Here is a 17431-nt window from a genome sequence, read left to right as displayed (position 1 = left end):
TGGCCATAGCTGTATACAAGTACTATTCAATTTAAGCATTTATTCATGAATTCTTACGTAGAAATTTTAAGAAGCCAGGTAAAATATACAATGTTCTTGGGGACGGTTTATTTCAGTCATGTAAGTACCATATATCGCATAACAAGCGCCCTTCACAAGATATAACAAACCAGAAGAGGTCATAGCTCATTGGTCACTGTGATATCCTGATAGCCTTAAGAATGGAAAGATCCATTTTACTTACAGCTAGATGGCAGGGTCTCAATATTTAGTTAAAGATGTAGCTACATCAGGACATACCATTAATTTAGTATTCAGTCAATATTTGCTGCTGTTTTTATAACATAAATCAACATGAAAGCGTTAATTAAGTCATCAACAACACACAAGTTTCAACTTCCAGATCAAAATTACATACCACATATTATATGATTTAATCACACCATCAAGGTTCATTAATCAAATGTGTACTAATCTTAGCATCGAAGTTTCGTGTCTGGTCCTGTAGTTAAATGTGGCCATGATTAAAATTGTAAAATATTTCTTATCAGTTGAGGAAGTCTCAGCCTAATCCCAAGAGTGTGTGCAGTGCTTACTCATGACAATGCAGCTCTTATTTGGTTTAACCTGTTACAGTTATTAGTTTGGTGCTCCACAGAGGTACAGAATGAGAGGTATAATCTCTACATTGTATAGGGTTAAAGTGACTGTGCACTCTTTAAAGAAGCTTGGTTTGATTACACTGAATTAAAATTAAATAAAGTTGGATATTAATGAAACTGTTCAAGACATTTGTTGGCTTCTTTAATGTGATTGATAAGAAAAGACTTTGGAAAACTAAAGTTTTGTTGTTTATAATAAGGTTAAAAGCACAAAAACACTTTATATCAGAGGCTAATGATAATCACTTCACTACAAATTAACAATACTGATAAAGATTTTCCAATGGAGTTTTCTTCTCAGGAAAAAGTTTGATGGGAAAATATATTCATCCCTGTATTTAAGGGTCAACTACTGTACAGTGGATCTTGGTGTCCTGGATACATCTATAGCTTGTAATGCTTTATTTATTATTTTTGTATATTTTTTTTATTTATTAATTATTCATTTTACATTCACCATGGTCTGGAACTGCTGACCCTTGGCACTGTAGGCAGACACGCTATAGCTTCGCTAAGAGGTAATGCCCCCCAGTGGGCTTTTGTGGTCATGTCTTTTATGTCACATACAATGTGTCTAATTGGCCTGTAGGGGTCATTCATTACAAGCCGTAGCTGTTTTTATACCTTAAAAGAACAACTCTTTTTAGTCCGAGATATAATGCCAAACCCATATATTGTTAAAATGAAACTATCAAGGGGAATTGGAAAAAAAACAACCAAAAAGGTGACAGTTCAGGACTAACAACAAATGTAAGACCAGATAATGATAAAAAAAAAAAAAGGATTATGCTACCTAATATTCTTAGTTCCACCTTGCATTCTCACCATGCATAAAATTGCTTGCTACTCTGTACTGTGAGGTGCTAACAGCAGTACCAGATGAGAAATTATAATTAACACAATTGGGTTTGTTTTTCAGCAAGGACACTCACAACAGCCTCCTCATTAAAAGGAAAAGGCTCACAGTTAAATGTGTTGTTACTGTAGCATACGGTGGACAGGGTTTTAAATGCACAGGAAATACCATCAGCTGCTGCCTAGTCCCAAAGCTAATTAATATTCTATGCAAACCTGCTCATTTAGTTAATCTCTTTTTAATCTTTCAGTTGCGCTACTCTAGTGGTGTTGTTAGCAGTGCAGATATTAAAGCTGGCAGATATCTGAAAGGTCAAACTCTGAATAGTCATTTCAAATTCAAGCACTACAAGCATGGAAATGTCATGCACCAAAGATCATCACATTGCACCTAAAATAAGTAATTGGCTTGGGGGGGTTTCTCCATTTACCAGCTATTCAAACTTTATTTTATGTTTTAACTTGCTTTGGGAATAGAGTAAACAATTTTTTTTTAAATTATTTTTTATTTTTAAACAAAAAACTTACATTAGTCTGGATTACAAAAATTCATAGAGCCCAAATCAATATTTATTTTATTAACTGAATCATAATGCACTGCATGTATTTGCATTTTGCTAAAAGGTAATGCATTTGACGTTAGTGAATAATAAATCACCACAAAAATTCGACATTAATCATTCCTACAAAAGACTGATATGTTGTTATCTTTGTAAACATGTGCATGAACATTTTAATTAGTTGGCTGTCATTTAAAGACATTTCCTATAGTCTCTGAACTGAAGCCAAGTTTTTAAGCTACTGCAGAAATTATTACAAATAGCTATCACAAGTTCAAACAAATGATATCACAGAGAATACACAAGGCTTTACCAAGTACACTAATCTAATCACAAGAAAATAAAAGTTTTTTTTTTAAATACTCATATACTGATGCTAAAAAAAGCTCATGTTTAGTGTAGTTCTACTAAAATAGATTTTGTAACAATAGCTAATGTGATTAGTTTTATAAATACATGCTGGATTCAAATGTAGGAATCACTATTATCAAAATAGATCAGGTATGGCACTACATTTTCCTTCAATTAGGTTTTTGTGAGAAAAAAAAAAAATCCAGGATACACATTTATGAAGCAGTCGTTATTGAATCAACAGCATTCAAAAACAGAGCTCATGGCGTGACTTGCAGATGAAATTAAACTGGGAGCAACACCTTCTTCTTCTTCTTCTTGCTATTATTATTATTATTATTATTATTATTATAAAAAAAGGAAACAGTACCTTATGACATACTTTTCCTCATACTGGCATAGTCTTATATTTTTTTTATTATAAACAAGCGTGGGTATATCTAGCATGATGGGATAACATGTTTACCGGGACAACTTTCTTCGCTTGCATTCCAATCCAATGATGTACTGCTGAAGTTCAGGATGGAGCTGCACTTCGGGAGTTCAAACAATACTGCCAACGATACGTCTTTCATAATTTTGAAATGTATGAAACAATTTCAAATTTCTATTGTTGTTTTGATTTGGACTGCCATTTCCTTGAGAACGAGTTTAGACATGAAATGCCATGTACCGATCTGCCTGCGTCGGCCTGAACTGAACAGCCTGCAGCCCCTTCATTAACACTGGTAATGGAAGGAAACAACAGCGAGGCTGCAAATTGACAGACTAAGATTAAGGTTCAATAAAGGCAGTTGCGAAGAGGCCATAAACAGGGTCCGAAATGTATCTGAGTCGAAGTCTGCTGACAATGAAAGTAAAGATCCGCCAGGTAAAATGCTCGCTGAATTAACTGATTTAACATAAAAAAATAAATGTTATTGCTATTTATTTTAAATATATACTTGTGGTGTAAACAGAATACTCACTAATCGTTCATGGTATATGGTTTTTATTCCCTGTAGGAGTATGTCCTTACATAAAGCACCAACCTGCTTGTGAATTACTGGGACATCCTCAATGCTCATTCAGTATCCTCAATGTTGTGTGTATTCAATCTACAATACTCTATTCTATAATATACCCTGCAGACTATTGTACCTCTAAAAGCATACCCCACAGTATATGCCCAAATACACAGTACTGTTCAGAATACTGGCAATTGCCAATAATACAATATTTTCCAGTTTTCTCAACAACAAAAAGAAACCAATTGAAACCCTGCCCACTTACGATTCCTACGATTTCCAAACTTAATAAATATGGGGAAGATCTGAGAAAAGAAAGCATATATAGTGTATGGAATGTCAGTGTTGCTTTTGTGAAAGCTGGGGCTGACAGATGTGGATAATGAAGCGCTTGTGCACTCCGAGTCCTGCCCTGCTGTCCTGTTATATCAGAACCTGTTCAGAACATGTTCATCAGCCTTCAGCTTCCACACTTGAATTCACCACACGTTCCAGGCTGGGGCCGGCCAGCTCTGTAATTGTTGAATTAGTTCTTTTCAAAGTAGTTTTCTGATCTGTACACATGGGGCTTGGTGAGCTTATCTGAACTCAATTTACAGCTGTGGAACTGTCAGATCAGAATAATTTTCTCATTTAAATTGAAAAGCAGGTTCCACTGGATAACGACTATGCATGTAAGCCTCTCTGCTCAACCAACACCTCGTCTCCAAGGAACAGGGGAGTTTTAAAAAGAAACGAAAGCTTTTTATCTTTTTAATTAAAAGGGTTTACATATACCTGTAGGTTTTTTTTTTGTTTTGTTTTTTTTGTTTAAGCCACCACATGATTCCTAAGCATTTGATAGTTACTTTTAAGCTAATAAAACAGTCGGTGGTGATTCCACAGCTGAAAGGAATATGGCTGTTATTGACGTTAACCATATACACAAATCATATACTGTAGTACCCAAGGTAATAATCAAGGGACACAGAAAACCTTACAAACAACATGAAAGGTTCCCAAAGAGATGTTTCGATAACAGAGGTGTTCAGATCAAGGTTTTAGTGTCTCTCCAGAGAGTGTGAATGGGGAGCAGTGCACACCTAGTGTATATGGAGTGGGAGAGTGGAGACGGGTAGTTGCTGGAGTGGACCGGACATTTCCAGCCCGCTCTTTCACAGCATTGAGAAGCACAGAGTACAATTTTAGTTTTCTTAAATACATGTTCGGCCATGGAGTTTCCACAAAAGTTTTTTAAACTTTCTGCCCCTATACAGCGCTGTGAACACGGTTTATATTTTCTGCACTCTTAAGGATAGCTAATTCACCCCAGGGTTAGCCACATTGAGGCTCCCTCATATGTGTTCATTGGCTGCTTTGAGCTCCCTATGAGATATTCAGATACAAACAAGACCAGTATAAAGCTAATTTGGTACAAACCATATGCAAAGTGTGAAATAGATAAGTACCTGTTAAAAACTTGTTCACTGCAAGATGATATTTCCTCATTTTTGTGGAATGGAATAAACCACAGCAGAGCGGAGGATATTATGAGAGGTGAGCTCCATTCACATTCTCTGTGTATATCATAGCTTAGACATAAGATAATCTATTTAAAACAATGACATGAAAAGCCATCATTGCAACCAGACATCCAATGATATCAGTTTAAAAAATGTTTTCCTGTAAATAGATATGTATATGCCAACATACCTTCCCTGATTGCTGTAAAAGGAGTCCCTTCTTCTTCTTGTAACCTGATCACTTTAAGGGCAACTAACTTCCCATTTACCCTAATAAAAAACAGAACAAGAACACTTTTAAAATACAATGTTTCTTAACATTTTAGAGAATATAATCACAAAGCAATTAACTGAGACTTACAGCATATGATTATGAAACAAAAGCAGTTGTAATACACCAAAGATATCATAGTGTGGAAATAAAGTCATTTATGAGCTGGATATGTAAGAAAAAAACAAAGAAAAAAAAAACATAATTTACAAAAAAACATAATGAGCTATAAAGAACTTACTTGCTCTTGCCCTTGTATACTGTTGCGTATGACCCTTCTCCTAGTTTTTCAAGTTTTTCGTAGGAGTCTGTTTTTCCAAACTTTGGGCTTGTTGGCTGAAATGAAAACAGAATGTTCAAAAACGTTAGCATCACTGAACAGTGATTAATACATTCAGAAAGGTTATTCATAATCGAACGGCCTACTTATCCTTAACTGCCATGAATCCAATTTCATCGTGTAATGCCGCCACTTACTATTATTTGTCATTCTTATAGCCAGTACTAAGGATTTTGCCAGATGTATAAAACTCTGCATCATTCAAAACACTAGATGTTCTGCTTTAAGTAGTAGCCAGTTATGACCATATTCTAGTGACAGTGGATCCAGAAATAGGATTTCGTTTGAAGAATAACAGTTTTGTTTAATTTTTGGCACTTAGATTTTTTTTTTTTTTGCTGGCTGATGGAGCAGTTCCAGACAGACTGGGCGACACAGCTCAGTGAAGGAATTTAAGAAGCACTGGGAAATAGAAACGGCAAGAATATGTGCCATTTATGTTACAGCCACAGTCTAAAAACAATACATGGGATGAGTTACTGAATGAAACATGAGACTGAACGTGGGTTTCAATGAAGTGATCTCAAAATGTAATCCCATTCACAAAGGAAAGACATCACAAGGATACTCAATACATAAATATCCAGAAAAGCCCAAAGTTCATGAAGGGTATTTTAATTTGTAATCAAATACGTATTTCACTTTTATTAATTCTATATACAGTGTCTCAATTCCTAGGCTGGGGTACACCATGATACACCATCAGTACATTTTATTATTATATGCAAGATTTATTTGATCAGTTTACATATTCAGAATTAAAACGGTATTGAATAGCATTGTTGTTTAAGTTGTGTGTTTTGCTAAAGGACAATGTGTACTATAGAAGTAATTAGGAGCATACTGTGTAAACACAGTCACAAACTGAGCAATGTTATTGACACCACAAGTCAATAAGCCAGTAGAATCTCTTTTATAGGCACTGTAATTAACTGAAGCCAGGCTAGGGCTAGGGAAACTTTAGCAGACAAACAGCGATTTTTAAATTATGTATCCTATATATTATTTTCTTACTTTTCATAGTTTAATATATACCTTGTGGTACACACACTGTATAATATTGTCTTTCTCTTAAAAATAATTATAATCTCTGCACATTCACAATGTAATCAATTTTCTTCCTTTTGCAAGGAATCTGAACTCCCAGAAGTCATGTCTACTCCTCTAGGCTTTGGTTCTCCTTCACAGTAACCAACTGATGCTTTGCCTTTGACTCACTTGTTTTGTGATGTTTATGAAGTGCATCTACTAGAATAGTCACAAAAGACACATGTTCTTCCTACTAACTAAAAATATCATTAATGAAATGTTTACCATATGTGTGTGTCTTTCATATAGGAAAATGTGAGACCTATGAAGTGACACTACTTCAAGATCTACTGAAATTATTCCATCAGCGCTACTGCATGTCCTTCAAGGAAATCCAGTTACAAAATGACCATGACCTTACTTTGCAAAGCATTCAGAGATTGTAATAGACAGTTTCTGTCTCAGCAATGACACTTTCTTCAGTATTTTTTATTTTTTTTTGACCTAGTTAATAACTGAGTTCTGCTCTTTTATATTTATAAACATCGATGCCAACAATGGACTGTTACAGTGATAGTCCTGCATTCTATTGTGCATTACTGCAGGACTCTTGTGATACCCCAGTGCTTTGATGAGATGTTTCTATGTAATGAGACAGCGCTTTCTGCCGAGTACTCTTTCAATTCAATGTGCTGTATCTTTTTTACAAGCTCTCCAGTGACTATTCTAGCCGTGCTCATGATTTGTATTCTACCCATACTGTATAAAAACTATCCTCCAAGCCTCGGCTGGTTTTTGTTTTTGTTTTCAATGTGTTTTTTCTTGTGCAACCCACAATGCTTTTCTTTGTACAAAGCATTGCTGGTATCTAATCCGCAATCTTTTTTTTTGTATACCCCATTTTTATTAGCATGGGCCTGCTGATGCAACTCTAATCTGTAATTTCATCTTTATTGTGCCTGTTATAAGTGAAGGAAATATCAATTCTCGTTAGTGAAAAAAATAAATACAATTGGCTTTATTGCAATCCATGTATATAGCCAAATGCACCGAGTAAGCAGCTATTGTATATTGCTAGATTAGTTTGTGAGTGGAAACTTGATATGTTTAACATTAGTCAACTTGTTTTTTAAATATATATTTTTGTATATCTTTCTTTGTCCTGTTGTGATGCAAGATATTGTAGATACATATTTTACGATAACATTTATTTTACTGTGATATCACCTAAATGTTAGAAATGAAGGTTGAAGATGTGGGATACTCTTCCTATTCACCGAATCCCACTCTTCCCCCAGTTGCAGATACAGAAGCTTTTCAAAAATAAAAATAAATAAATAAAAAATTAGCCCCTAAGGATATTCCTGTTCCCTACACTGTGGGTTGCCCACGGCCAGATGGAAATTTCAAGAATTCAGCTGCCTTCTACAATCCCCAAATCTATCTGAATTCCCTTATGCTCCACTACCAGCCCTTCCTGAGAAGTCAGCCAGGCCTTTCATAAGTTTTAACTTTTGAGCAAATCCTCTCTTTCCCCTAGAACATACAGTCTTTTTGGTTCCAAAAATGTAGATTTTTTGTTTCAGATGAATTTGTTGCTTTTTTGTCACATCTTCACATGTTGCTTAATACATAAAAATAATATAAAATGATGCATTAAAAAGTAAATATGTGAAGGATCCTTCTACAGTAGTATGTGCAGAAGAACATACTGTACATGACGGTGACAGGGTGAAGACACCAACCATGGAAATTATGTTTATAATTTTATCCTAGATACAGGATTGTGTAGTTTTGTCAGAAAAAGGGTTAAAAATCCCTGCCAGCTGTGGTCCAGCTCCCCTTCAATCAGGCAGGTCAGTCAGCCATGTGAATATGTAGCTAGATCAGGCTGAGCCTCAGCTGACTGGAGAGAAAATTTAAACATGTCAACATTTGGTCAGGCTAAATTGCCTAATTAATTGCCAATTTAAAGTGGCACAGCTGTACTTAAGCACAACCCCTTGAAGCAAGCCTTTAACTAGCTGGTCACCCTTCCAGAATCACAATTTACTGTTTAGACCCACCACTGATGGGTGGGTCTAAGAGAGACTTTTCTACCCATGTTAATTCAACCCTACTGTTTTAAAATGTAATCCTCCCATTAATGAATCAAGTGTGTTTTTAACACTGCAGAAATAAAGATAGTGGTAGAACAAGCAATTGTGAGAGATGGAATGGCCAAGTCTATTACTAGAGTCATTGAGCTACTTTTGTATACCAAGATCTGCCAGTCTCTGAAAGGGATCCTTGAAATCACTATATGATTAGGTGTAAGTGAGCCTTGATGCCCTGTCTTGCTGAAGTTAACGAGTTTGAGAAAATCCCAGTTCTTAAACAGTTTACCTGTCATGCTTTGATTTAAAGTAAAGCACAAACTGTCCAAGCAGTCTCAAACAGCAAGTTAAGATGATCCAAAACAGCTGAATGTACAACTGTGGTACACATTACTGTCTAGTGACAAGAATAAGAAGACAAGAAATAGATAATCTGATAAGGACACTAAACTGCTCAAGAAACTTTAAATTAGACAGGACAAACCTATAACTGCACATTAGCCATTACTAACTGTGGGTGGGATTCTAAAAAAATCAAGTATAATTATGTAAACATTTAATGCTACAGTAGTCTCCGCGTATAGGAACACCTCTTAAGAGAACACTTCGCCTCAGAGAACACCCTTGTGGTAAAATTGATATTTCCCATTGTAAATGCTCTACCTAAGGAACAAGAACTTTGCTTAAAAGAATACCTTTTTGGCACTGCTAGCGATTCCTTCACAACTGATACAGTACTGTTTTGTAACCTGACCACCCATCATAATCAACCTAAATTAAAAATGTTATTCAGTCTTTTCAAAAGCAACTTGTAATCACGAGAGTGTCCTCAGGCACACTGATTGGTTTATTAAATCTTTCCAGAACTGCCATTATTTAACATTGCCTTGTTTTGCATTCTGATTTCCACGAGCGCATCCATCGCTACAAAATAGAATGTAAACAAATGGCAAAACGTGCCACTTTCTCCTGCTACAAAAAGTTAGAAATGTTTAGGTGATAGTGTGTCTTTGTCTTGCCCTTTTGATGTATATCTGTACGTGATGAATTAAGGGACTTTACATATAATAGGCTTTATTCATAAAAATCTAAAAAGTGAAAAAGTAATCATGTATCTACAACTCTTCATAAGATTGTGGATATCTACTAGGAAGACCAGCACCACAAACCAACTTAAAAATACTCAAATAAAATACACATATTGTAAATATGTACAAATACAAGACACTCAAGGATAGTAACTGCAGAAACTACTGTATAAGGCAGTGGTACTCAACTCTGGCAGTCGAGATCCAATCCAGTCCAGGGTTTTACTCCAAGCAGGTTCTAATGTAGTTAATTGATTCTGTTACGAGGCAATTGACTAATTTTGGACCTAGTTGGAATAAAGGACTGGAAAAAATCTTGAGGATCAGAGCTGCGTACCACTGGTATAAAGATTAGTAAATGTCCCAGGAATGAAAAAATATGGTGAAAAAAAAAGAATTCCTGACACATTCAAACACTACAAACAAGGCAGATGTGACCAATTGCAAGTCCTTTGTTTAATTTAGAATATATTTGTACACTTACGTGGTGGCAGAAACGCGTCTTAGCTTAAAACAGAGATTTTGTCATCCAAACCAGCTGCCTGTCTGCACGTTTAACATGAATGATTGTTTACGTTTCCTGGCTGTATGACACTGAAAATTCAGACCTTTATTATAACTTTATATTTTATGCTTTTGTTTTTCTGGTAACATGAGAAAAAACTTCAACTTTTAGATGAAAAGAGGAGCATTTTTTTTTAAATTATGAGTTGCACTTTACTTGGAAAGGCACCATTGCGTGGCATGTGCAGGCTCTCCAGGTTAAGGGAAACCAGGGAAATCAGAAACGTTTCACTAGCATAGAGAAAGTCAGGGTTACTCTCATATTGGAAACTTTTATCTCGCAAACCATGTAAATATGTCCTCAACCATGCAGTTATACTGCAAAATGATTAACGAGATTGAATGAGATTCAACTCATGGGTCAGGGTTCAGCTCAAGCACAGCACTTGTTTTGTTGCAGATGCCCCATATCAGCCACAGCTCTGCTTCCTTGTGCCTGAGTAGGCTACTTTACCTGTTCTGTACCAGCTGCTGGTGATTACAGTTGGTCTCCCGCTCACCTGTACAAAAAGCAGGTTACATTAATATACAGGTATCAGTGCTACCAGCACTGCCACAACTGCCACAGTACCAGCGTGTCCCACACTGCTAGCAGCAATGCCACTGCCAGAGCCACCAGTGCTGGAGTAGAAGCAACCCACCACTGAGTGCCCCGCGCTGAGGTCAGCATGGCTGCTGCCAGTGCCAACACTGCCAGATTGGCCCGCACTGCTGCCACTTTGGGAGTACCCTGCACACCTGCTAACTGCATGGAAAATGCAGCACTTGCGCTGCCAGATTTGTCACTGTCAGCATTACGGAATGGTGCGGTGGAAGGTGTGCGTTTTGTTGTTTTTCTGAAATATACATTGTAAATAAATATGCTCCTATGCGTACTTAACCACAGTTTTATGGTCTCCGATCTCCTTGACAACACACACCCTATAAATCTATAAAATCAATAAAATTCTACCATAGACAGAAAACAACCAGAAGAGTGCAAACATTTAGTAACTACAGCTGTAGCCACAGATTTTGCATCACCTTATAGAATTAACAAATTTTGCTTCCTAAAGTCTAATATAACCTGCTGATTAATGTTTTGCTAACATATTTAATTAAATACCTCTTTCTAGTTTTCCGTACGCAGCTAAACATGACGCGCTTAAGCAGGATGACTGCTTTAGCGATACGCTTCAATGGGAACAGATTTTTCTCTATTAAAAATGTGCCAGTCAACTTAGGTTTGTAGGCACGATAAAAAAAAAAAAAAAATCGTTTTAGTGGGATGATTGGCAGGTTTGTCACCACTGTTGCGCTGCACATTGAAAGTTGAACAGCAGTTTCAGCAAAAGTTGTACAGTTCCGCAGTTTCAGTACAAAAATGTCTCAGCGGAGAAACAAACTGTCACCTGCTTAAAGGTTCTGGAAGCTCTGCAGAACCCGACATCTCTGTCTCTGTCCTCCGCTGCTACTCAATTTCACATCTCCAAAAGCCAGGCAGGAAGGATAAACAAAAACAGATAAAACACAAAACCCAAAATGAAAAGGAAACGCAAAGGGAAAGCCAGTAATGTAGAGGACACTTTTTGTTTGATTCCAGTAGGCTGTTGTCAAAGCAGCGCATATATTATCAGGGCCAATGCTTAAATCAAAAGCTTGAGACCTCGCTGTACAGATAGCGCACACAGAGTTTGAACCAAACGATGGATTTCTTTCACGCTGGAAACAAAGACACCAGACAGTTTTTCAGCATGAGCATGGTGAAAAGCAGCATGCTGATTCAGCAGCAGCACAGAACTGGTTAACTGAGATCCTACATTATGTTCATGTTTTTTTATTTATTTATTTATTTATTTTTTAATTAGGTCTTAAAATTCTAGGTGATGCTAAACTTTTGGCCGGAGTTGTACACTATTGGCTTTATTTCAGTATCTACATTTTCAATTTTTATAATGCTTTGTATGTGGAGGTAGGCTCATGATAATTTCTACTGAAAGTTCATGGCAACAGGTGGAGTAAATATTTCCACCAGACAACTGCATTAATAAAGACCAGGGGCACATTTCAGCCATGGTTACCAAGCAGATAGAATTTGTAGCTTTGCTTACATGTTGCAATATTGATGACATACTAAAACTCACGTCTCCATTATGTTCCGGTGTGTGTAAAGTGGTGCTTGTACACACTTCTTCCAGGGTGATCTACAATTGATTGCAATTTACCCAAAAGGAAGGGATTTCAGTTTGTCTCCATCACACATACTTTATACATTTTAAACATGAAAACGTTCTGTCAAACGTTTCCAGGATGAGGCACCACATTCTAGGCAGGAAGAACAAAAACTAAAAATCCTGGAGCCTCACTGCATGGGTGACTCGTTCTGCCTGCTAAAAAATATTTTCAGCATACAGGCTAACAGCTTAGAAAAAAATCACCACAGCTGCAGTTTCTAATTTAATCAGATATAACTAAATATGAAAAACTATCTATATAGAATGTATTATTAAAGATATTGAAGCTGGTATTAGGTACTAGGCAGGTCACTTCCTTCAAGATGTGCCATACTTTTGCCGATTTAGTTTAACCATAGCTTAACCATACTTTATCTATAGTCTACTTATTATTATTATTTTTGTTCCAAATACATTTAAAGTCTAGTTATATATAGGGCAGCCTCTTTAAATGGCTGCCTGAATAACAATACTGGGGGATTATATCCTAGACTAACTTTGGACTACCCCATTAAAATACAAATTAAATCATTTGCATGAAAGAAATTTATAAATTACATTTTAGCCAAAGTCGAAATGTCTACAATAAAGTTACATTTTACATACAATTATCCCCAAATCTAAACTGTGTACACCCTTAGCAACCCTTATAAAAGTATACCAAATCAAAGCAAATTGTAATAAAGCATAATACAATCCCAGCAAACCACAGTAAACTGTGGTAAATACAATCTTTTACTCCAGTCTTTAAAAAAATGTTATTTTTTGTTACAGGGGTAACAAAACTAGAACCAAAATATGTAGTCATATAACCCTCTAGAGGACATGATTTTATAGGCATACCCTCTGATGCATCATTTGTGTATACTGGGGTGTAGAAAAGTTTGACTTTCTTATGGTCTTCACATATTTTAAGCATTTCAAAGACAAGGGGTTTCTTTCTAAAAGGACAGCAAGGCTTACTCACCGAGCTTGGGCTAGAATGTCGCCTGAGTTTTGGGGATTCCTTTCCTGAGGAAGATCCCTTGAAGTTAATGCAAGCATTGTTTTCTGAATGGACCCTCTTCACTTGATTGGCTGGTTTTTCAAAGGGGTCAAAGCTGCTTTGTGTCCTTTGAACCCTGACCTTCTTGTCCTCAGGAATGGTGTCCAGGGGTTTTGAGTCCATTCCCTGGCAACTGCGTGTAGACATCTTTGTGACACATATCTGTCCAAAGTAAACGAAAAAAGGCCAATTAGCTTATAGTAGGTTATTAATAAATCACTCATTAAAACGGGACAGTCATAACATCTCTCACAAAATAAAGCACATGCAATATTGTGCAATACAACAACAAAAAATAGCCCTAAAAACAAGACCATCTATTTAATGACCTTTTCACAGATTTTTGAGTAAATACAGACTTTGAAATACAAATGTGCTATTAAATCTTTCAACCTTCATTACAGTACCTGCCGGCCACTTCACTGCTGCTAAAGTGTTTCTGGCAATTACAAAACTTCCAAATTGCAAAGAGCTTGTATTATGCTAGCAACTGCCTTCCAATATTAAATATTTATTAACCATTCAATCAGCAGAGAAATGAATCCTAACCCTTGCAAAGAAGTGGCATTCTAATTACCACACTATATCCAGCCTGAGTCACCTTAGATACCAGGTTTCTTGCAATGCTTTCAAGGAAGGATGTTTCTTATTAACATTTAATTGCATCTTCATATTCAGGTGGTTTGTTTTTATGAGTAAGGCGTGCAGATCTTTAATTTATCTCAACTGCTTTTCAAAGCAATAACATGGAACGATCTTCCTTTGTCATAAAAATAATACATTTGTTATGCACACTAACGCACACATCAATAGGTGCTGAAAGTCTGTCTTCCTTTCTGTCGGATGTCAAATGATATCATATATACCAACTGTTCAAAAATGCATTCATATATCTGGGCAATGGCATTTGGTGTGCACAAGTATAGGAAAATACAACATGTGTGTGTTGTTTTTTTTTTTTTTTTAATCATACAGTGTTTTAACCCTTTCAACATTGTAGACCTGTCTAGTGGTCAAGGAAACAGAACTCCTACCAAAACAGCAGATAGCTTTTGCAGTCTAGTACACATTACTGCATTAAACATGGGAGACTGTTAAAGCATAGCAAAGTGTAATAAAGCAAAGTGAAAGCATGGCAAAGCATAGCTAAGCATTGGTAAGACTACTGAGGTATGGTAAAGCATATTAATAAACATGGCAAACCATGGTAAACTATGATAAAAGCACAGCATAACCATGGGAAAAGCATGGCAAAACTATAAAAATATAATGCAAAAATACTGATATCAACTTTTAAAATATATATAACTTTTTTCAGTAGACACTTAAAATATTTAAGGGTTCACTTTCTCAATAAATGAATAGGATATGAGCTATAAATAAAAATCACTCATCCAAGATCCAACATGGTTGATCCTGTAGTGCAATGGTTTAGACTTGGTTTATCCACTCCCAGCCTAAGCATTGCTGGAGCATGTTTCCAAACCTACAGGAGTACATAACCTTGGTGCTTCCAGTCCAGGTCTGTGTTCTCTCACAGGCTTTAATTACACATTTACAGTACTAAATATTCCCACAAACTTTAAAATGCCCAATCACAGAACAAACAATAAATAGATTTCACGTTGTTATAATTTACCTTCCGAGTGTCTTTACTGTCTTTAACCCATATTGAAAACCGATTATTTTGTAATATTTAAATGTATATTCCTCCTGAGCCTATTAAAGATGTCTGTGCCAGATGTAGGTTTCCACTGGGTTAATATCACATTCATAAATTCATATTTCATAAAGGAATGTCAATTCTGACAGAGCTGTGAAAAGCATATGCAGTGAATGGTCGGCTTAAGAAAAGCAGGATAATTTAGTCATTCAGTTTTCTACTATTTTAAGGTCAATGCATAAATAGGTTCTCAAGGGCTTTTAACAAAGTTAACAGTATTTAACCAAGTTACCACATTAAGTGGTACAGACAAGAAACCAATTTTTTATATAAAAAAAAAAAAAAATTAAATAGTAGTACCAGTTACTGAATACAGTATAGGCTTTCAATTGAAGCCGTGGACTCAAATCAAACACATTCTCCTACGGGTCTGACAGATCTTCTACGGAAAAAAAAAAAAAAAACTTTAGTAAGATTCTGTAACACAGCTATGGGTCTTCCCAAGCCATCACTATTAACATACATACCTACCCTGTTCAAGAAACACTGCTCACAAAGCAACCAAAGAAACACACTGGACAGCCGGTTACTTGTATGTGATGAAATAACTGAACAGAAAAATAAGTGTTCAGAGCTAGAAATGAAGTGTGCTGTGATGATGTATTTACAGTATAATCGTAAATCTCGAAAAACTACTCACTTCTAAATCTTTTGCAGTCATTTTTGTATTACTTTAGTATAAATACATGTTAATTTGGATTCATATGTTGTTTTTTTCTGACTTTATGTGAACGAAAAGACACACATTTGCCCGTTTTCCCATTGGAAATAGCGATATTTTGAAATATCATTGTCCTGGTCACAAAAGCAAAGTTTGTGGGGAATAATAGCCATTTTCTACACTTTTGAGGCATAAGCAATTAGGAAATAACACGTACTACCCAGAAACAAAAATTGTGTTACATAGTGTAATTTAACATGGCAGATCATAAAAATACTGGGCACACTAGGCATTTAAAAAAAAAATAATCTACTGCACACAGTGCACGTACATCCAGTCAAGTAATCTTTCAATTTAAACAACAAAAAAACAAAAAATCAGCATTGGATACATGTATGATTATTTAGGGAGGTTGTTCCACTTTGTGGGTGTTTGGCAGACAAAGGCCTTTCTACCAGAGGCAGCTGTCAGTATCAAGTAAAAATTATATATATATATATGGCAACTCGCTTTTGTTCACATTTTCTGAATAACTAAAAAAATGGTGTTATCTTGTTTCTCCAGATACAATTCTGCATTTAGTTACAAATAGTCTTTTTTTTTTTACTTTAAATAACAAAGCTTGTGATATCAAATATCAAAGCAGCATTTAAAAAAAAGCAGCTTTTCATGCACTCATTTAATCAGATAGAGTTGTCTGCATTAGGTAATTTCCTCTCTAATACCCCTCATACAGGCAAGTTCTGACACTTCCGAACCAGCACTGATGCGAATTTTGGTCTGTGTGAATGGCCTTATATTATTACAGAGCCATCATATTTTATGCCATCTCTCAACTACCTTGAGAGGTGGTTCAAAGACGGCACTGAACCGTTTCAGCTCCTGTGTGAAAGGCTATGCCAGCACTGAAGCGCTGTAGTGGGCGTGGATTGAAAGTCAACATTTCACACTGTATACTGGACGCAATTGTTCAGCCAGGTACTCGAATGTTTCTCTTCCCATGAAGAAATGTTTTTTCCACTCACTATCCGAAAATCTTGGGAGTGTTTGGTTCCAAAATACTTACGTCGGCCTTAGTGTCCTCAGCTAACCGTGCACTAGCAACCCCTGTAGACTAACCGGGCGCCTGCGGGCCTGCCTGTAAGTTGTGCAGAGCCGCATGGTCCTCCGACACTGTAGCTCTGAGGAAAGCCTGCAGAGTGGAAAGAAGAGGACGGCTGACGGCACACATTTCGGAGGACAGCGTGTGTCCGTCTTCGTCCCTCCCGAGTCAGCCCGGGGGTGGCAGCGATGAGCCAGGTTGAAATAAACAATAATTGGCGGGAAAATATGAAAAATAATTGGTAAGTCCAAATTAAAAAAAAAAAAAAAAAAAAGCAAACAAAATTCAGCCAAATTTACTTTTTTGACAAACAACAGAAATGGACAGTAACAAAAGTAAGCCTCATTTTAAAGCCAAAAAAA

The 17431-nt window shown here is 36.3% G+C and overlaps 1 protein-coding gene across 3 annotated transcripts in view; it reads right to left on the bottom strand.

Moving 5' to 3' along the window:
- Window positions 1-17431, bottom strand: part of LOC121315014 (cyclin-dependent kinase 14) — a 233186-nt gene that overhangs the window by 178157 nt on the left and 37598 nt on the right. For all 3 annotated transcript variants that reach the window (XM_041248850.1, XM_041248848.1, XM_041248847.1), the window contains exons 3-5: window positions 13506-13745; window positions 5450-5544; window positions 5128-5207 (exon numbers count right to left, since the gene is read on the bottom strand). In XM_041248850.1, the coding sequence (XP_041104784.1) occupies window positions 5128-5207; window positions 5450-5544; window positions 13506-13745 (415 nt within the window). The remainder of the gene's footprint in view (window positions 1-5127; window positions 5208-5449; window positions 5545-13505; window positions 13746-17431) is intronic.

This window comes from Polyodon spathula, chromosome 4 (assembly GCF_017654505.1).
Source record: "Polyodon spathula isolate WHYD16114869_AA chromosome 4, ASM1765450v1, whole genome shotgun sequence".
Classification (NCBI taxonomy): Eukaryota; Metazoa; Chordata; class Actinopteri; order Acipenseriformes; family Polyodontidae; genus Polyodon; species Polyodon spathula.
Note: the sequence above shows the minus strand (reverse complement) of the source record. Positions and strands in the feature narration are given on the sequence as shown.